Source organism: Manihot esculenta, chromosome 18 (assembly GCF_001659605.2).
Source record: "Manihot esculenta cultivar AM560-2 chromosome 18, M.esculenta_v8, whole genome shotgun sequence".
Taxonomy (NCBI): domain Eukaryota; kingdom Viridiplantae; phylum Streptophyta; class Magnoliopsida; order Malpighiales; family Euphorbiaceae; genus Manihot; species Manihot esculenta.
Window position 1 is genome coordinate 1,000,509 of NC_035178.2, and position 21,794 is coordinate 1,022,302.

Genomic DNA, 21,794 nt, shown 5'->3' on the forward strand with positions numbered 1-21,794 from the left:
GGGAAGGAGCCAATGAGAGGGATTTCACATGCAACCATATTCTAATCCTACCATTTACTGGATATCGTCGTATCCTAAAAACTAATTGAGGTGGCTGGTTGATCAGTTCTGTTTTTTCTTCTCCCGGTTGTCTTCGTTTTGCTTTGTTAACTGTTGCTGGTTTTTTTGGCCTGTTTTAGGGATTATAATTTTGATGTTGTCTCAGCCCCAGATTTCTTGGCTTTTAATAAAATTTCCTCTTTATAAAAAATAAAAAAAAGGTCCGCTCGATTCTACGACTACGGTAAGTAGGTGATTAGCTGTAAGTAGGTGAAGGATAAAAATTGAAATAAACTGAATTCGGTCAATGATATTGAATCAGAGCAGAAATGACGGTTCAGTGTCAAGCCAAACTGAATTTTCTTCTTTTCAAAAATCAATCATCAGATTTTATTAAAATTAGAACCGGATCAAGACTAGAATTAAGAGTCCTCTAAATCTTAAATCGAAACTTCGGGTTCAGACCAAATTAGAATAAAAGGTTGAAAGTTGATTTCCAGATGATCAATCAAGTGGGCACGTAGTTTGACAAATCGCATGACTTAAATTAGATGGCAGTTATAATGCTTAGCTGGCTTTGACTGCAAGAACGTCAAGGATAACGCACTCTTATGCCAGAGCATTTGTTCACCCAACTAAACATGAAATAGTGGTTCAACTCCTATGGGCAGCTTCGACCCAAAGAAAAAAAAAAAAAAAAAAAAAAACTCCTATGGGCAGCACCCAAAGAAATACGAAATTGTGTGCTAACAAATCTTTAGTGTGCTTATTTGGAATGTCTAAAAAAAAATATTTAAATTTTTGTATTTGATAAGATTAATAGTATAAGAATTTAGTTTTGTTACATTTTTAAAAGAATTAATTTTAAATTAAAGATAAATTTTACTAACGTTACTATAATTTTATAAGAAGTGATTTCACTTAAATTTATTTAAGTCAAAATTATTTAATTAGTTTTTAATTTTTTTTTATTTTTAAATTTTTTTAATTTTTAATTTATTTTTTATTTTAATTAATAAACTCTTTAAAAAAATTATTTTAATTTAATTTTAACTATTAATACTTAATATATTTATAATTAGTATTAATAAATTTATTATATTGTTTTGTTAATTAAAAAAATATTTTTATATTTTAATGTTAAATAATTATATAAAATTAAGATTTTAAATTTTATAAAAATATTAATAATAATTTTTAAATGAATATAATAAAAATAATTGTTATTTATAAAAATGAATATTTACGTTTAATTTAAAAATATTAAGAATAAATGAATAAATTAAATTAATTTAAATTTATTATTAATTTATCTAATATAAAAGAATTCAATTCAATTATATTCCAAACAAATAAATTCTTTCATTAATAGAAATTAATTGAATTCTATTAATAGATTCAATCCTTTTTTAAGGAGAAATGCATACCAAATAGATAAGGGTAATACAAATGGTGTTGGGGTTAATAACCCTTGTTTTTGTTTTTTTTTAATAAAAAAAATCAAAGATCTAATCGCATTGCCAATGTGAGTTTTAAATTAAAAGCTAGGCTGTCAAGATTCCACTTACTTATCTGCATTACCAATTTATATCCCTCTGGCTCTGGGTGGCCTTCCTTCCGCTCGTGGATGTTCATATTATTTCCTTTGGGATTTTTTTAATGGTGTATCTACTCTTGAGATGCGACCAAATTGGAACAGTGTAAGAGCTGCCAACTCATGAAATGATAAAACAATTGCAAGTTATAGAGGATGGTGGAAATCTGTCTCCATTCTTTTCTTCTATACATATACAAGGTCTAATTGAGTTTAAGCAGAACAACTTCATCCAATAACAACTTGATCATCTCAGAACTGATCTATTTTTGCTAAAATAGAAAATGGCTGCCGCTTGCCATGTTCGTTCCAGCAGTTTACCCTCCAAAAGTCATCCTCTAGCTTCAAGTGTTGAGGAGCAGTTGACCACGTTGAGAGCATCATCAGCGTCAGTAATCCACAAATTAGGTGGCCTCAAGGATTTGCATGATAGGGTTGGTGATTTGTTTAAATTACCCCACACCCAACAGGCTCTCTCCAGTGAACATCAAGATAAATGTTTAGAAGAAATGTTTGATGGATCTCTTCGGCTCTTGGATGCGTGTGCTACCACCAGGGATGTTTTCTCTCAAATGAAGGAATGCGTACAGGAGCTTGAATCCTCCTTCAGGAGGAAAAGGGGTGCAGAATCCAACGTTGAAAATGAAGTTCAAGCATATATGAACTCCAGGAAGAGAATGAGTAAAGTGATTTCTAAGTATTGTGGAAATTTAAAAAGAATGGAAAAGAAGTGCACAGAATTGCACGTGGATAAGGACTCAGTTGTCGTAGATGGCATGCTAAAGGAGGTTGAAGAAATCAGCCTCATGGTGTTTCAATCCCTTCTATCCTCTGTTTCTCTGTCTAAGGCAAGATCAAGACCAGCTGGATGGTCTTTAGTGTCAAAATTACTACCATCCAGGCAAATTACAAGCCAAGTTCAAGCTTATGCCAATGGAGTTGAGAAGATGGATGTAGAATTGCTTAATCTGATTGGCAAGACATCCACAAGCCTTGTAGAAATGAAAAGTGTATTGGAGGGACTGGAAGCATTAGAGTGTAGCATTGAGCAAACGGAGGAGGAATTGGAGTGCATTTATAGGCGATTATTGAAAAGCAGAGTTTCTCTCCTCAACATGCATGCCTGACCATTGAATCTCTCCTCTTTGGTCCATCACAATTTTCCTGTGATTGTAAATACATGTAGATATACATACACATTATCAGTTGTATCAAATCGATATGAATATATCAAAACAAAAACTTTGACCTCAAATTCTCTCTCCCATACTTATTTAGACCAAATCTACATAAATTTATAGTGTAAACAATTATGATAGATCCATATGAAATTTTATAAATTTATAGATTTAATCTACATAATTATTTTCCTTAGTGGCACTACTATCACTAGTAAATTAATTCAGAGGATTTTCAAGATTCCTATTTCAATTTGTATTTTAAATATATTTTTTTATTGATTTGAATTATGATCCATTAAACAGTTAAAAATATATAATGATAACCGAAAGAAAGGTTTACCATGATTGTGTGAGTTTAGACGAAAAAGAAGACATTTCTCCCCTTATCTCTTTTCCTTTTATCTGCCAGTGACGTCTAACCGCACTTTTGCTACAGTGCCACTTGTCTCTGTCACTCAGATCCATACGTGTGGATGTGTTAGAGTCCCTCTCCACGCTATACGGCCATTTAATTTTTTCCGACGCGCATACGGGCAGGGCTGCGAAATGACCGGGCTTGCTCTCTTTTCTTTGGTCACATTATCAGACTGGACTTTTTTCGAAAGGGCTCGCGGATAAAGTCCGTTCGGATTGATTCCTCGACTGCAATATAAATTAATATAGATTTTATAAATTTCACATGTTTCCGTAGAAAAATGTAGTGAAATTAATATAGATGTTAAATTTAACTAATAAATATGAAGATAAACAACCATTTAATTCATATATATTCCTTAAAAAAAAACTCAAATATACAGACTTTATTGCAAACTGCTTTAATTTCATAACTTTTTAAAATACATTAATTAAGAGATGCATCAGTTGAACATCGTTTATTAAGTTTACCAAATATTTTCAGAATAGTAGCTAAAAAATAAATAAATAAATAAAACTTGACGGTGTCTATGTCTGCATGTTTGTAGTAGGAAACCATTTTATATGTTTTATCTTTCTCCATCTCTTTACTGGTCGCAAGACCTTTTCTCGTATGTTTTGTCTTTTTGTCTTTATTTCTTTGACACCGAGAAATTAAAACACAAGGAGCTATCTGTGGGTTGATTTCCTTTTTCTTTTTTTTTTTTGTCCAACTGAGCTATGTTGAAGTTTGTGATCTTAAACAAGAAAAAAGAAATAAAATTCTTCATTAATCAATTCAAATATAACGACTAATATTACACTGTTGAGAGCCAGAATGTTAAACACAATTTTGACTACAAGAGACTTATTTGAAAAGATACAATACATTTACACTGTTAATCGATTATCATTCTGGATTGAGGTTGGAGAGCTCAAACATCACTTTTGAAAATTACCATTTTAAATATTGAACAAAAAAAACTGTTTGACCCATTTTTTTATGAGTTGTATAATTTTACTAATTAGAATATGTCAAATTAATTTTTAATATTCTTTAGTTAAAGGAAGTAATTTTCGTAATAACTGTTTAACTTTGGGAATATATATTCTTTCGTTAAAAACCCAGTTGTTAATGAAGCTTCTGAATTCTACTCTATATGTGTATGTAACTGCAGTTTGGGAGAATGATTTTTTTGTTTTCTCTTAATTAACTGCATGCATCTTAGAAAAATAGTAGCCACAACTCCAAGATTTCTCTATTAGCATATCAGAACTAGCAATTAAGCATACTCGATGATACTAATATCCATGAACCTTCATACGAATTTCTTGGAAGTTCCTCACTAGGAATAGAGATGTTAATTAGTCTGAAACCCCTCATTGTGTCCAAAGAAAACAGAAGCATCTCCAGTTGTCGCCCATCCTACGTACCTTGTAGAAAAATTGCTTCTTTTTAATATATAAACAAATATACATAAGCTTCTACTTCACAATTGTCGGGTATTTAACTATTAATTAATTAAACACACAGGCAGCTGGCTGGCACCTCCACCGCCCGTGCATGCATGCATGCATTCCTTACAATATCAGTCTCTATCGTCAACAACATTATCTTTATCTTGCTAACAACTTCATTGTCTATCTCTCTCTTCCTCAAATGGAAGCTTCCTTCTTTGGTCCCATGCATTCCCATAGCTCTACTCTACAAGTCTACAATTGCCCATATCCGTACAGCAAAAGGATATTTCATGAACCATGAGTTTCTTTTTTTTTTTCCCCACTTAGATCTGAGATCAAAATCAGGATAAGCTGTGCAATAATTTTCTATAAATTCTACTTACTAGTTGCCTATTACGTACCCTCATGGCTGAGACCCTAATTCTTCAGAATCCTTCAACCCAAAAGAGAATAATGTCATTCCCTAATTTCAACGCTCTCAGAGACTTGCACAACTCTGCCAACGACCTCCTCCACTCGCCAGAAATTCAACAAGTGCTTGTCCAACAAAAACAAGAAAAGTGGGTTCATCAAGTCTCCGAGGCATCTCTAACAATGTTGGACGTCTGCAGCATCTCTAAAGATGTCCTTTTGCTCGTCAAAGAACATCTTCTAGACCTACAATTCACTTTGCGAAGGAAAAGTTTTAGCCACCAGCCAAATATTAATGCCAAGATTGCTGCCTATAATCACTACAGGAAGAAGCTGAAGAAAGCGACATTGAAATGTCTCCGGAGAGTGAAGGGAATGAAGAACAAATCATCAGTTGTAACTTCAGATACCTCAACCATAGATCACAAACTTATAGTTGTTGTGGAAGTACTCAGAGAAGTACGAGTGATCACCATCTCCATTGTTGAGTCCTTATTGTCTCTCATTTCGATACCGTGGCTGGATCAGAAATCGAGTAAAGGGTCTTTCAGGTCAAAACTCTTTAGATCAGGTAGCCAGAAACAGAGACTGTATGAAATTTGTGACGAAACCGCACTTCAAAGTGCAAACAAGAGACTAGAGGCAGTGGAGATTGCGATTGAGGATCTTGAAGCTGAATTAGATTGCATCTTTAGACGTTTGATCCAGACTAGGTCTTCCCTGCTTAATTTACTTAACAATTAGGAATTAAAAAAGCCACTGTTTTAACCCAATCTATTATATTTGTTATTTCTAATATAACTCCAAGGCTTTTCTTTCCGTTTCTATTGGAATGGTTTTTCAGGTTGAATTGGAGAAAGAAGATTGGTGATCAAGTCTTGTAATAAAATTTCTCAGAGGTATATGCCTCTCAAGAATGAAAAAAATCTTGTACCGGTGTTTACTAAAATTTAATTCTCCACACGAGGAAGTATGAAAGACCCTAATCCGACCAGCCAGTTGTGCTAATTAGATTCCCGACAACCATAAGAAACCCTAATGCTATAACCCAACTTTAAGCTCAATTAAAAACAGCTAGTTTAGATTACAAAGCAAAATTCAGGTTAACAGAGACATGCCAACCTCTCATCATTTTAGACTACAATAGATTTGTTTTTTGTTTGATTTCTGTATCCGTTGAACAAATACACACGGCATGAATCAATCATTAGTTTTAAACAAATACTCCATTATTTTTATTTGCCATTAATAAAGCAACTAACCCAAACTTCAATAAAATACTGTTTAATTGGATTAAATTATTTTATCTTTTTAATGACTCCAATCTTAATAATTTTCTCTACATAAATATATTAATATAAATATAAATAATAAAAGAGAAGGAGAAATGATAAAATTAATTTTAAAAATCCTAAAAATAATAATTATATTTGATAGAATTAGGAGTAAATTAGAAAAAAAATTAATTAATATTCTTTAAAATTTTCAGAATGATAACCAAACCAAGCTCGAACGATTTTAACAGCCTTGGTGTGGCTAAGGCCCAAAGCCGGTGCTGGGTGCCTATTCTTGGGATCGCGCTAATTCACGATTGCCATTAAGCACTAAAAGCAGAATGGAACGTTATGCGGCACGGCACGATTTTTTTTCTCTTTGCTTATGAAAAATAATTTATATTTAAAAATATTTTTTATAAAAAATATTTTTTATAAAAAATATTTTTAAATATAAAATTTATTAATATATATATATATATCTTGATAAAAATATTAAACTGTGGAAAATGAATTTTTCTTTTTAAAATCGTTTACTTTTTTAATTAAAAAAATATTTTTTATTAATTAAAATTTTAAATGTCTTAAATATTAAAAAAAAAATTAAAAATATTTTTCTTAAAAAGATTTTTTTTTTATAAAACAAACGGTTCCGTTACTTTTAAGTATAACCAAGGTAACATTCCTAAAAATTGCTATAATTATAGATCTAGAAAAAAAAAAATTGTTTGCTAGTTTTCAAATTTGCTTGACAATGCAAAAAAACACTGACCACAACTTCATATTTGCACGATGCATCAGACCTGACATAGCAACCCTTTTCTTACTTGACGCTGCTAATCCACGGACCAATAATCTATTCCTCGCTCGACAATGAAAATTCATGCACATAGCAGCCTCCTCCTTGCTCGACAGCATAAATCCACTATTAGTTCTACTTCGTGTTAGTATTTAAGGATTTATGATTTTCGAGATGCAAGATTTTGCTCCGAATTTATTGCTCAATTAATTACTATAGCTTTTTTCGATTGAAATTTTGATGTCTAATTCTTTTATATTTTAAGTTGTCATTTAAGTTCTATTTAATTTTAAATTGTCTTGAGCAATTTGCGATTTTGAGATGGCACCCATCTGCTGCTTGGATAATTCATTGTTGAATATTCAAGCCCAAATACGCCTAAACAAACCAAATTCAGTTCCTTTAATATTACAGTTTTGGTTCAGTCCATAAAAATTTAAGATTTTAGTTATTTCGGCGGCTAGTACACCATTTTTTGCACTATTTTTGTGCTTTGCACCAAAATAGTGCAATATTATCTCCAATCTTCTGTACCAATTTTAATACAAAAAAAATATTCTATTTATATTCTTCTCTCTTTAATATTATATTATTTATTTTATTTTAATTTTATTTATATATTTCACTCAAAAAATTCATATAATTTTATATATTCACCCTAAATATTTATATATTTATATTTCCATCCAATATTCAAATATTTAATTATTTTATAAATAAACAAAAAAAACATATTAATTATAAAAATATATTAATTAAATAATAATTATAAAAAAATATTACTTAAACATTAATTATAAACATATTAATTATAAAAATATTACTTAAACATTAATTAATTTATTATAAATATTATTTATAATTATGAATATATTAATTTAAATTAATTTTCAATAATTATAAAAATATAAAATAAATTAAAAATATAATAAATTATAAAAGTAAAAAAAAAAAAAACTTAATTGAAAATATATATAAATTTTGAATTATATTATAATTTAAAAAAATAGAAAAAAAAATTTTTTAAATTATATTATAAATTAAAAAAAAAAAAAAGAAAATAGCGCTGCTACAGTGTCACGCTAAACGCTACGCCGAAATCCAACGGGATTTTAGCGCTTGCTACAGTGTCACGCCAAATATGGCGTGACACAGCAAATGACACTATAGCAAGTGCCAAAATCCAGTTGGATTTTGGCGCAGCGTTGGAGATGGCCTAACTGATAGAACCCGCAAAATGATGGAGTTGGAAATACAAGAACAGAAGGACCCCGCCTTCAATTCCAAAATGATTTTTCATCTTGGATGGGCCTGGCACTGTTCTTATTAATGGATTTTTTTATCTTCCAAAAAAAAAATCCGAAATGATTTTCACACAAAATCATATGACACCGACTGCAAGCGTGGAGTTAAGTACACTGAAAAACCCATTTTGACAACATAAAACATATAAATGCAGTTGTATTCATCACATTACATCCATGGCAATGTCTCCCTGACAAAAACTTTATTGAAAAGAAGAACTAACCAAACCTGTTCAAATAACATTAGCCTTTGACCAACCAGCACAAACATTTACGCTTGCATCTTTGGCTCTCCACGCAATGTCTGCCACTACAAAAGTAAAAGCCAACAACTCCATTTCATTTTACATTCAAATGATAGTAAAAACAAATTGCTGAAACGAAACTGTTATTTGATGATGGAGGATCATTAATGAACAAAACTCAGCTGTTCATTGTATTACACCTACAAGATAAGGCCACCAAGAAGCACAATTATTGCCTGACAAACTAAATCAGACTTCCAAGTCTTTACAGTGCAAGCAATGATAACGTGTGTTCATTGTTTTCTTTTTCTTTTTCTTTTCCTCACTGATGCAGGTTGCAGCTCTCTTTCTTTTGTTCCATTAAGCCCTTCATATCAATAAACAGCTGAGGCTTTAACAGAATACGACATAATGCTGACAATATTTAAACAAGTCTTGAGAATGCTTTTTTCTCTAATCAATATATATATAATAAAAAAAAAAAAAAAAACCCCTAACCCCGTTATCTAAAAACATATTTAAGGAGGCTTAAAGAACCCTCTCACTAAATTAATCCCATTAATACCGAATCTTCGATTTGCCAATGAGCTTGGAAGACAATCTTCAAAAATGGGAACAAACCCAAATAAAAACAATTAACATATAAAAATAATTTGAGTTTTATGTACATTAGAAGTTTATCTATATCATAATTAATATGTATATCCTAAACTTAAATAACTCAAAAAAGTGTTCAAAAAGACCTAACTAGCTCATCCAAGTTCAACATCATTCTTTGACCTACACCACACTCACCTCTACAAAAGAGGAGGCTACATGATCAAGCATAATTTAGCCACATTTTTATCATAATTATTGTTGCTTATTTACACATTTTTTAGTTTAATTTATGATTTTTATCTTGTTTTTACAGAAAAGGAAGAAATTAGAAAATGGGAGAAAAAGTGCAGAAAAAGTACAGAAGGATGATTTGCCCAGTGATTTGCCCAAGATCACCAGCTAAACTGCTCCAATCACTGCCCAGATCAAGCTAAAGCAAAAACCCGGAGGCAACAGACAGCAGTGATATGGGCAGTGATTTGCCCAAGAAACTCGAAGATCACTGGCCAAATCACTCGCAGAGACATAGAGGACTGACTCACAGAGAAGCGATCTGGTCAGTGATTTGCCCAATCACTTGAAGAAACTGGTCAAATCACCGGGCAAATCACTTCGACAGCAGAAAATACAGCAGAGCGGGAAATTGTTCAGGAAACCGAATTTCAAGTTTTCAGAAGTCCAAATCCAACTCAATCACTACCAAAACAATTCCAAGAGCCACGAAAGAGTTTCTCACCTAAGGAATTCCAGTTGCAATTAAATTCAACATCAAAAGAGGAATCACAAGCCAAATTAAAGAGGGATTTCAAAACCCTAGAAGGATGAAACTCTTCAACTATAAAAGGGCAGCCTCCAAACCAGCAAAGGTATCTTCTGCTGAGGGATTGAACTCGCCAGAAACTCTCCAGCATCTTCCTTTTTCTTTTCTTTTCATCTTTTTGTGTATTTAGTCCACCATGAGTGGCTAAACTCCTTCTTTTCTAGTTGAAGTGGGTGAATTTCAGATTTTGTGATGAATTGGGAGATTTAAATCTCCATTGTTAAACTTCTATTTAATTTCAATATTTATGCAATTTGAGCTTTCCACAAATATTACTTTGCTTTTAGAATCAATAAGGGCCCATTGCTTTTAAATTGCTTAAGTAATATTGTTTGAATGATTTAGGTCCGTAATTGCTTAGGTTGTTCAAATACACATTTAATCAAATTGCATAATCTAAACTTGACCACGCGGTTGGCAAGGATAGAATTGGGTTTCTCTAAGTCTTAATGCAGTCAACAGTTGTTCGATGCTACAATGCCCCAAGGACGTTCCTTGGCAACTTGTTGATTAGTGTTTGATTAGCGAACGTTTCCTAATCAAACTAGAACTAAGGAGGAATTTGGATTGTGAGAAGCGTCTTCCACATCCAAAACTAATTTATTGGAATAAATAGGAGAGTTAAAGAATCAATGATCAATTCTAAACAATCTGAAATAGATCCATACTTCAACTAGAAGTTTCTCTCTTATTGATTTACTCATCTTTAAATTATTGCTTTCTTTTGTTATTTAGTGTTAATCCATCAACTCAAAACCCCCCTCTTTTAATTATTTGTTATTTACTTATCTTGGTTATTATTAGGAAGATCTTTAGTGTCAATTCCCTGTGGTTCGACCCTATTGCCACTATCTACAAGTTTATTGTTGATTGTTTAATAGGTTTATTTTTGACGGCTTCGACAACCGCTTATCACTACAGTAATGCACGATGTCATTTATCTAGCAAGATAACCTACCTAGTGTCCATGGCCATGGTCATCGTGGCCTTCCCAAGGATGCCTCCAGCCCTATAAAACAGAGCACACGCCACACATGTGAATTTCAGTGTAGAAAGCGAATCAATTATTAAAAGGCTCAATTACATAACCATTTCTCACCAATACAACAGGGCCATCTTGCTTAGCCCTATATAAGATCCAAAACCTGAAACAAAATATTTAAGACAAAGTTCCTTAAGTCTATTAGCAATGTAAGAAATTATACATATTAACTTGCTGAGAACATTAAAAATATGTTGTAAGTTAAATGAAGAATACAAATGTCTAATTATAAGGATGGAGATGATATGCCGCCAGGCCCTCTGGTACTCAATGTCAATTTTAACAATTTCATTTAGCACCACGCACCTGCTGGCTATGTTGCTTGGATTTCATTTTTTCTGTCCTCGGATCTAATAGAGCTATAATCTCTGGTTTAGTTGAATTTCCCATTCCAACTGATCATAAGAAACTTCAAAGAAACCCCCAATTTACCCAAAAAGGCCCTAGTTTACCCAGTGAAACATGAAGCTGTAGCAATAACTTTCGCTCCAGAACAAGACCTTTCAAACTCTACATTTCCTTCCATAACGAGGGAAAAAGCCCACATTCTCCAACAGCAATAAATAGAAGATTAACCTTGGCACTAACGTAGATTTCTATTTAGAGATGTAGACATTAATTATTGCATTGCTTAGATGTTCAAAAGGTATATTTCATCTTTGTGAACCTGATTCAAAGTGTAGCGATAAAGACAATTGATTCAACAAAATAGCTCCATACTAAACTCAACGAGTTAAAGCAAGCAGATCGGGATCCAACATGTAGCACCCAAATGATAGATAATACAGACTGATGAACATTTAGGGATCGGAAAGGGAGAGGAAGAAAGATATGATGGGTAAGAACTCACCACATGACAGCACATAAACCCTTTCCTGTAACAGTATGCCATCGCTTTGGCTGATGCAAAGTCAAGCCCTTGTAAGTGTAGCTCTCTCCATGTCCTCCTGCCATCTCTCTCTGCGCGAAGCCCCGATTCAGAAATGCTGGATCGGCGTATGAGGTCAGCTCTTGTTTTTGACGGAGTAATTTCTCTCTCGTTCTTGCTCTGTATCTGGGCCAAGCACCACTAGTCCCCCCCCAAAAAAAAAAAAAAAATTCCTGGGCCACTTTAACTGGGCCTGTGGCCTCAATATCTTGGGGCATCTCTGTATCGCTGATCCGAACCTGGCCATCACACGTTGAGTTAGCCTTATGTAAATGTTTTTTTTTTTCATACAAAGTGTAAGCTTTTTTTTTTTTTAAATCAATTATAAGATGTTTTTTATGATTAGGTAAAACTGCAAATTATATATATATTAAAATTTTTATTATAATTTTGATGGGATGATATACCTGATTGGGATAATTTTTTTTTGTTTGATATAATTTTATTAATACAGTAGATTTTCTTTTAAAAAAATAAAAAATTTATTATAATTTTAATTTTTCAAGTATTTCAAAACTAAAAAAGAAAAATATTGACCATACATGAGAATTGTAAAAAGCGTTTTTCGAGTATCATCAATTTAATTTTTAGAATTTTGGAAGTTAATTAATAAAAATAGTAAATAAAAAGAAAGAAATTGATTTCAAAGCCTACCAACCGCTATAATTTAGTCAAGAAATTAAATATTTCCCATTTGTAACAAGCGTTTTTTAAATGTGCTCAATTAGCATTGGATAGAGTACAAAAACGCTTCCGACAGTCAAATAATATTCCAAAATTGACGCTGCTTCGATATAACACGTCACAGTTCCACTCTTGACTCTTCAATAACATCAAAAGAAAAAAAAAATCTTATTTCAGACAAATAGAATACTTGGGCAGATCACATCCACACGATTTTCTTTCAAGGGCTATCTAATGGCAGTCGTTTCGCATAACAAATCTTACCAGGCCAGACCATTGCATAACAACAGGTGTATTTCCTATAAGTGAATTTCCAACAGGTCACAGATCCCTCAGAAAGAAGAAGCAGCAGCAGCTACAGAGAGAAGATAATGGAACACAATAGCAGCTTCGAGATCGACCCAAGAAGCGGCTTTTGCAGATCCAATTCTATTTTCTACAGCAAACGCAACCCAATTCCTCTTCCACCCAATCACTCAATTGATATCACCACCTTTATTTCTTCCCAAGCTCACCGTGGCAAGACTGCCTTCATCGACGCCACCACTGGTCGCCACCTGACTTTCGTCGACCTATGGAAAGCTGTCGATTCTGTTGCCGCCTCTCTATCTCAGATGGGTGTCCGCAAAGGCCACGTCATCCTTCTTCTTTCCCCAAACTCCATCTTCTTTCCTGTTGTTTGCCTTTCTGTTATGTCCCTTGGTGCTATTATTACCACCACCAATCCTCTCAACACTCCCCGTGAAATCGCCAAGCAAATCGCCGACTCCAAACCCCTATTCGCCTTCACTATTCCCGAACTCGTCCCCAAACTTGTTGAGTCGAACTCGAATGTCCCCATCATCCTCATAGACGATCAGAATTCCACCAAAATTCAAGCCAAAATCGTGGCAACTTTAAGCGAGATGATGAGGAAGGAGCCTAGTGAGAGCCGAGTCAGGGAGCGAGTCAACATGGACGACACAGCTACTCTTCTCTACTCGTCGGGTACAACGGGAGCAAGCAAGGGCGTGGTTTCATCGCATCGAAACCTAATCGCGATGGTTCAGACCATCGTTCGACGTTTCAACGAAGACAGAGAGCACAAGTTTATTTGCACCGTCCCTATGTTTCACATCTACGGTCTGGCAGCGTTCGCGATGGGATTACTCGCGTCAGGATCAACGATCATAGTGCTCTCGAAGTTCGAAATTCACGAGATGCTATCCACGATCGAGAGGTACCGTGCCACGGATCTGCCTTTGGTGCCACCTATACTAGTAGCACTGATCAACGGCGCCGGTCAGATAAGGTCCAAGTATGATTTAAGTTCGCTACAAACAGTCTTATCAGGAGGAGCACCACTAAGCAAGGAGGTGATAGAGGGGTTCGTGGAGAAATATCCAACGGTGAGAATTCTTCAGGGTTATGGGTTGACTGAATCAACAGGGGTGGGTGCTTCAACAGATACGCTAGAGGAGAGTCGGAGATACGGTACAGCGGGGCTGCTGTCGCCTAGCATGGAGGCAAAAATTGTGGACCCAGAGAACGGAAAAGCTTTGGCGGTGAACCAGACGGGTGAGCTTTGGCTTAGAGGTCCCTCTATTATGAAAGGTAAATGCACATGACGTGGACACGTTTCTTTCGGTTTTTGTAGTGCAAGAATAAATATAAATGGCTGTCGTTTTTGCTGCGTAGTAGAAAGAATATAATTGTCAATGTTGCTCCGTAGCTGCAATATAAAATTAAACTAAAGGGAAGATCTACGCTAGGATTCGTTGTCTGTTATAGAATATTAACACTTACTTAAGAGAACCAATTTTTTAATCTTTTCCGAGACGGACTTGTTTAGAAGTCTCTTTGCTGAATGTCGTGAAGTCATATATACCTTTTAGATTCAGATGAAAATAAAAAAAAAGGAATGACTTAGCTAAATGTGTTTCGTCTTTCATTTGGTCACCTCGATTTCAAATCCTTTCTTTGTTAGTCATCAGCAATTGGGTGCAAAAATAGTTGTATTAATTCTATCTTGGAAAAGAAAGTTATTGCTTCAAAGGATTATTAGAGCTTAGATACACATGAAGTGCTTTAGGTATTCTATTTCCATATGATCTAGTCATGCATATACTAGCACCAATGATTCTAGCATACAATCTATCTATTTAACTCATGATAGAAGTTTACTGTTGTGATATCCAGTCATCATAATATGCACTGGTTTATCTCCAAACTAAAGGTTTAGGTGTTAAATCATGTACAATTGTGTTTCAAATTAAAAAGAGAAATCCATTAATGAACTATAGGAAACACTTTTTGCTGTAAAAGCAATTATTTAAGGGATAAATTTATTTTTCATTGAATAATTACAATTATGGATAATTAGCAACAGTAGTTAGAAAGAAAGGAACAAAGTCATGGAGAAATTATATGTTATTTATTTAATGAAAAATAACATTTTGTCTGTTAAGTTGCAAGGCACAAAAAAACAGCATGATGCTTGAAATTATTAACTTTGGCTCTGTATTGCACTTATTTGTTTTTGTGCTTCCGTCGCGATTTGCGTCCTACTTATTTATTCACATCTTAAACAATAGTTGATGCATGGCCAACTAGAAAAGTTTCATGGACTATGTGATTACGAGGTGGATTCCTTCTCAAACAACTAATTTTGACAATTTCTTCTGTGATTGATGACAAGTTGCATCTTCTATGATATAATTGCCATCAGATACGGTTAATATATCATGCCATAATCTATGAAGGCTGTATTTTCAGGTTACTTCTTCAATCCTGAAGCGACATCAACAACTCTTGATTCAGAGGGATGGTTAAGAACTGGAGATCTATGCTATATTGATGATGACGGGTTTATTTTTGTTGTTGATCGTTTGAAGGAATTGATCAAATACAAGGGATATCAGGTGCACAGTGCATAGATTTCTCAGTTGTTTCAATTTGGCCTTATTTGGGGAATTTATTACTTTGTTTTAGTCCTGTAAATAATGTTGTAGTCCAATCATTCTTGCTTGCAAATGCATCTATTGCTACATTCCACCTACCTATTGTGGCATGAAATTATGGTTTAATGGACGTGATCTGATGCTATTGTCTCTTTATTCACTAGGTCCCTCCTGCAGAACTAGAGGCCTTGTTGCTTACTCATTCAGACATTACTGATGCTGCTGTAATACCGTAAGGCATCCTTTATCCACAGTTGTCCTGTGATTACTGGAAGCCCTGCAAAATCAGATGCTTTGAATTGCAATTTTACTTCAATTTGTTCTGGTTTTCCTTCAGAAATATATGACCCTTATTGTGATGTTATTTCAGGTATCCTGACAAGGAGGCTGGGCAGGTTCCCATGGCATATGTTGTAAGAAAAGATGGAGGCAATTTATCTGAGAAAGCTGTCATGGACTTTGTGGCAAGACAGGTTTGTCTGAAGTACTAAGTATTAAAAATTGTACGAGTCCCAATAAAATGATGTAGCACAATTCAAATCTTTATTGTTGTTACACATAAATGCAGGTGGCTCCATACAAGAGAATCCGAAGAGTTGCCTTTATTGCAGCCATACCCAAGAACCCATCGGGAAAGATTCTCAGGAAGGATCTGATAAAGCTTGCGACCTCTAAACTATGAATGGTTTGGGTTTTGGAATAAAAAATGTCCTGAAAAGGATAGACTGCTAGAATATCCATGTCTATTACCAGTTTTGGCTATAGTTAAGCGTCTTAGTCTTGTTCATCAACGTATATAGGATCCTGCTTAAAGTTAATTTCATCAGACAGAAATGAAAATTGCACTTGGGATGTATATTTCTGTGAGTTCCAGAAGCAGGCTACTTGAGAATGGATGTATAATCATTGCTATCCCAAACAATGATTTAAATCTAAATGTACTTTTTCTTTGCTATACTGTCCTGGTGATTTGTGGGAAAGATAAAAGAGTTTGGTACTAATACAGATGAGTTTTAGTTTAGTGATTCAGAGTTCTCTGAATTTGAGATGAATGAAAAGGAGGAAAAATGGTTCAGGTCTTGGAGAAGAGTCGGGTCTCAATACACTTGCTGTCAAAACCACATTCAAAATTCCGATAAATTAGAGGATCGTCTTTCTGCAACCTGTTGTCTTCTTGGAGTAAAAAATTGTTAGATGATTAAAATCTTAAAAGAGAAAAAGAACTCTGAATTAAAAGCGAAAACTTTAAGTCCCACAACTATTAAACAATTTACAAGGCTACAGGAACCGTCAGTAACTCGACTATGATGAGGGAGGAGATAAAAGAGAAGATTTTGAAATCCCCTCACAGCTATTCATGGCGATGAGAGCAGTTTTCACTTCCGCGGAAGGATTCTTCCTTAGAAGGGTGAAAATGTATTCCATGAATTCTTCCTCGCAAGGCACTTGGAGTGGTCCATGAGCCGTGGTTCCGAACTCCTCCTCAGCCATTTCCAGCAGAACTTTGAAAATGGGGTGAGTCAAATAGTATATAGGCACAACGAATCTCTTGCCCTCCTTGGTATAGACAACAAAATGGCCTCTCTTTCCCCTGGTCCATTTCCTTACAACATCGCTTAGTACCGTCAAAGAACTCTTCATGGCCGAAAGAAAAGGGTATTGTTTCTTGCAGAGTTTTCAGTAGGTTAGAGGAAAAGATTGTTGGGTTCTTGCACAGGAATATATTTAAAGCAGACAATTGGAGGGGCTTATAAAAAAGCCACAGATCGGTAATGTAAGGAGAGAATGGGTTTCCTGTGACCTTGATAATGCTAGGGCAGGAAAAAGCCATGTTTATAATAAATATTAAAGGAATCGGAAGGAGGCTTGTAGGAGGTGGAGCTTTCAATTCGGATGGTAATAATTTCGTATCTTTTAACAAGGTTAGTGATAAAACGTATTATAGTGAGGAATCAAAGTAGAAGATGATGATGCCTAATCATTAATCAATATTATGAAATTTTTCAAAAGAAAAAAGAGTATTAAGGTCGTATTGGTTAGGGAAGGATTTGAATTTTAGAATCAATACAGACCATAAGAACAATGTTTAGCCACACCCTAACCTATTAAACAACTAGAGCGTAAGCCCAAAAACAATAAACCCTAATAGCTAGGAAGTGAGTCACTTAATTGGATGAACCACAACCCTAACAGATCAGGAAAATGAGCGTCACCCTTACTAGTTAGTCTCCAAGGAAAGCCAGCCACTAAAGTAGAAGATATTGATTTGACCATTGAAGCACGTAGAAGCAGCTCACCCTACACCTTTATAGACAAGCATAATCACTGGCCAGAGAAAGGATTTGCCAATCAACCAAATAGTGGAAGATGGAGGGGGTGGAAGAGCTCAGGCGACTTGCTTGTGCCTTACAGGTGGTAATTTTAATGTCAATATAGCAAGGTTCCAAACGCCCTCAAACCACCGTAGCTCGTTTTTTGTCGTAGATTTGCAACCCTTAGCACCAAAATGCAGCTTCAAACCCAACTCCTTCAAAAATCCGGTCTTAGATCCTAAATAAGAAATATGGCATAACGAAGTTACACGTAACTATATATATATCTTTTGTTGGCAAAAAAAAAACTATTTATCTCTTAAATAATCTTTCTTAAAGCAACGATTTACATCAATAACCACAATGAAATCTATATTTATATTTAAGGGGTTTAATTTATTAGTGGTCTAAGAGAATATCCATTTTTATTTGGAGAGATAGAAGACGTTATGAAAAATTTTAACTACGAGATTAAAAAAAGGACAAATATTTTCACATATTCAGACTGAAGAGGTTGGCGAAGATGCATGAATGGATGGATTCTTTCATATTAGATGTAAATTTTTTATTTTTGTGAATAAAAAAATTACTGCAAGTTATCTAATACTTTATCCAATTGGACTAGCTTTTTGTATTCGGCATTTAACGATCTGTGTGAAGCCTTAGATACCTGAGTGACAGAGCCCAAAAAAATCGACTTGTGTTAACCCAAAACCGATGAATAGCCAAATAAACCCCCTGAATTTTGTATTTTTTAACAAAATGTTTGAAGTTTTTTTTTTATATATATTTTTTCATTTTATGACCAAGTTAAACATGTTATGCAACAGTTTGAGATTTTCAATAAAAAACCAAGTCGAAAGATGATAGAAGCAAAGCAAATTGCTAAAAGAATACCAATATAAACTGTTACAGATAGATGGTAACGGTAAGAATATTTTTAAATATTTAATTTAATTAAATTTTAATATAACGAGTTTAGTTATTTATAATTGAATCTGAAATAAATTTAAATTTAAAAAAATAATATTTGTGATGAATTTAAATTTTATTTATAAAATATTTATTATTTAAATTTATTTATATAAATATTTAATTTAATATAAAAATTTAACTGCCTTTCAAAAATATTAAAATTTTAAATAAAAATTATTAATAAAAAATATTTTTTATATAAATTATTTATTAAAATATATAAAATTAAATTTAAATTTTATTCGAATAACAATAATTATATTTAAAATAAATTTAAATACGATTAATATAAATTTAAATAGTTTAATTTTAATTAGTAAATATCGATTTAGGCTCAGAAACTATGCAATTAATATAGTTTGTTTATAATTTGGCCATCACGTGGGTTTGTATCCACGCACGCCTACAAAATACCAATTTCTCCATCAGAGGAGGAAACGATGTGTCCCGTCATCTAACCAACCAAACACACTGCAGAGAAAGGTATCTTTGCTGATGGCAGAAAAAAAAATGTAATTAGGAAAACGAAACGGAGTTGTGTGCAAGGTGATATCTCAATTAGATGAAGAAAAATTGCTCTTATAATTATATGCTTGTGTTTGCAATAATGCCCCTCATGGATTCGTTATAATCAAAACTTACCTTTTTTTTTTCTGGTGAACAACCCAGTAAAATAAAATATTTAGAAAACATATGTGCTGTGGTTTGGTATTTTTAATTTCTCCAAATTTCTGTGTTTGAAAACATACAAATTCAGCAGACAAAAATATCTGTCCTCTGTTATCTAATGTACCACTCAAATAAATGGCTGGTCCTCATAGTCCGTGTATAAAATAGAGAAAAGGTCCACACGCACACGCACACGCACACGCACACGTATATATAAATATATCATGTAGTCCTAAACTATTTATACTTTTCTTTGCTACTGTAGTTCCTGTAAGTTTACTGTAAGAGGATGTGCTAACCACGAGGCACATCTGTATTTGGTCTCGCTGTCTTGCACACATGCATGCTGGCGTTTTCAGTTTCTTTTCTTTCTGCAAAGCGCAGAGAAAAATCATTTCATGCCTCCGGATCTGGGGCTTTGCCAGTGAGGCTTTGGGACCCTAGCTCTGTAGATAAGCCGTCAAAAATTAAACACAGCATCTTCTGAAGGTTCAAAACAATGTAGTTTACATAATGATATTAGCAATTTACTTATTTATATATATATATTTAATAAAATTAGTTCTAATTATACGTGGATGACCCATAATTTTGAAAGAGACTCTATGACTACTAAATTAAAGCTCATGGGTTAGTGCTAGCAAGATATTTGATGTGCTGCTGGTGACTTGGGAAGTGAGTGGAAGCATAAAGAGCAAAAGTTACAGGTTATGCTGAGCAATTAATTAAGGAGTGGGCCGTGTGGCCTACGACTGCATGGCCGTGTCGCCTACGACCGCATGACAATAGCCCACACGCCCATGTCTAAGAACCTCCTCCCCGTACAAATATCACATGGTTTGCTTCACAAAAAATGGCCATACAAAAGAATTGCTTGGTAATTCAAAACGATATATATATATGAGCTTACCTCGCATGCAAAAGAACACTAATTTGACGCCCCAGCTGCCCAGAGACACAAAGAAATAAAAAGAGAAAAAACATGAGAAGCCCTAAAGAGGTGATTAAAATTGCAGCTAAATGGCAAAATGTGGCTTCTTCGATGAGGAAGATCAAAGTTCAAGTAGCGCAGAAGGGTCATTTTGTCGTATACAGCAATGATAAGAAGCGTTTTGTGGTGCCGTTGGATTATCTTAACCATCGCATCTTCAAAGAACTCTTCAAAATGTCAGAGGAGGAATTTGGATTGCCAGGTAAAGGTCCAATTACATTCCCATACGATGCCGTTTTTGTAGAATATCTTATTTCTTTGGTGAAACAACATGCTTCAGAGGATTCATTTATCACCATGATTGCTTATCGTCGCCGTTCTTTCGATCCACTGGATCTCAGCAGCCAACTGATTGCTCTTCTTAGCTTCTGAAATCAATCTGTCACTGTTAGGTTTCGTGACTCGGGCTGTTCAATTTGGGGTACACATTGGGCTTGTTCAGTAATTATTATATATGACATGCTATTAATAAAAATATCAGTAATTATTTAATAATGTACAAAACCTCATCATCTAAATTATTTAATAATATTACTAATTTCTCTATTATGATATTATTAAATATTATCTTATACTTACGTATATTATTTATATGGTATAATAATTTATATAATTTTTTTAAAATAAAAATAGGGAATGTAATGAATAAAATATGAAAATTTTTAAATTTATTTAAATACATTTATTATCAAATTAAGTATGTAAGTGTAGTATAATAATTTATATAGGAGTAGTTTTTTATAAAAATAATAATTAATTACTATTTTTAAAAAATTCACTCATTCTTTTTGTAAGTTATATTTAAATATTTATTTAATTTTATTAATTTATTGTATTGTATAAATAATTTTATACGTTACACCTAATAATCATAAAACACTTAGACAACAAAATTCATCCATATCGTTTTAATGTTTTTTCTATTTTATATAATTATCATATTAGCGTCTTCATCAATTTTGAAACCTTTATTGTCCATTTAGTATTATTATTAAGCTGCTAGTTATATATATATTTTTGAAAATGTATATATACATATAATTATCATATGCTTAGAGAAAAGTTATATATATATATATATAATTATCATATATTTCGGAGAAAAAATAAAAATTTTTAATAAATTTTTAAAT

The 21,794-nt window shown here is 33.4% G+C and overlaps 4 protein-coding genes across 4 annotated transcripts; all 4 read left to right on the top strand.

Moving 5' to 3' along the window:
• Positions 1-1,599: 1,599 nt before the first annotated feature.
• Positions 1,600-2,870, top strand: LOC110605774. The gene has a single exon (XM_021744406.2). It carries the CDS (start codon positions 1,918-1,920, stop codon positions 2,758-2,760), a length of 843 nt encoding a protein of 280 aa, XP_021600098.1. The 5' UTR covers positions 1,600-1,917; the 3' UTR covers positions 2,761-2,870.
• A 2,203-nt stretch (positions 2,871-5,073) lies between these two features.
• Positions 5,074-5,823, top strand: LOC110606785. Its single transcript, XM_021745774.1, has one exon. The coding sequence runs from the start codon at positions 5,074-5,076 to the stop codon at positions 5,821-5,823; it is 750 nt and encodes a 249-aa protein (XP_021601466.1).
• Positions 5,824-13,022: 7,199 nt separating this feature from the next.
• Positions 13,023-16,669, top strand: LOC110606568 (probable CoA ligase CCL5). The gene is made up of 5 exons (XM_021745433.2): positions 13,023-14,368; positions 15,530-15,675; positions 15,879-15,946; positions 16,085-16,187; positions 16,283-16,669. Exons 1-5 carry the CDS (start codon positions 13,147-13,149, stop codon positions 16,394-16,396), a joined length of 1,653 nt encoding a protein of 550 aa, XP_021601125.2. The 5' UTR covers positions 13,023-13,146; the 3' UTR covers positions 16,397-16,669.
• A 3,270-nt stretch (positions 16,670-19,939) lies between these two features.
• Positions 19,940-21,160, top strand: LOC110605788 (auxin-responsive protein SAUR62). The gene has a single exon (XM_021744424.2). The coding sequence runs from the start codon at positions 20,653-20,655 to the stop codon at positions 21,031-21,033; it is 381 nt and encodes a 126-aa protein (XP_021600116.1). The 5' UTR covers positions 19,940-20,652; the 3' UTR covers positions 21,034-21,160.
• Positions 21,161-21,794: the final 634 nt, after the last annotated feature.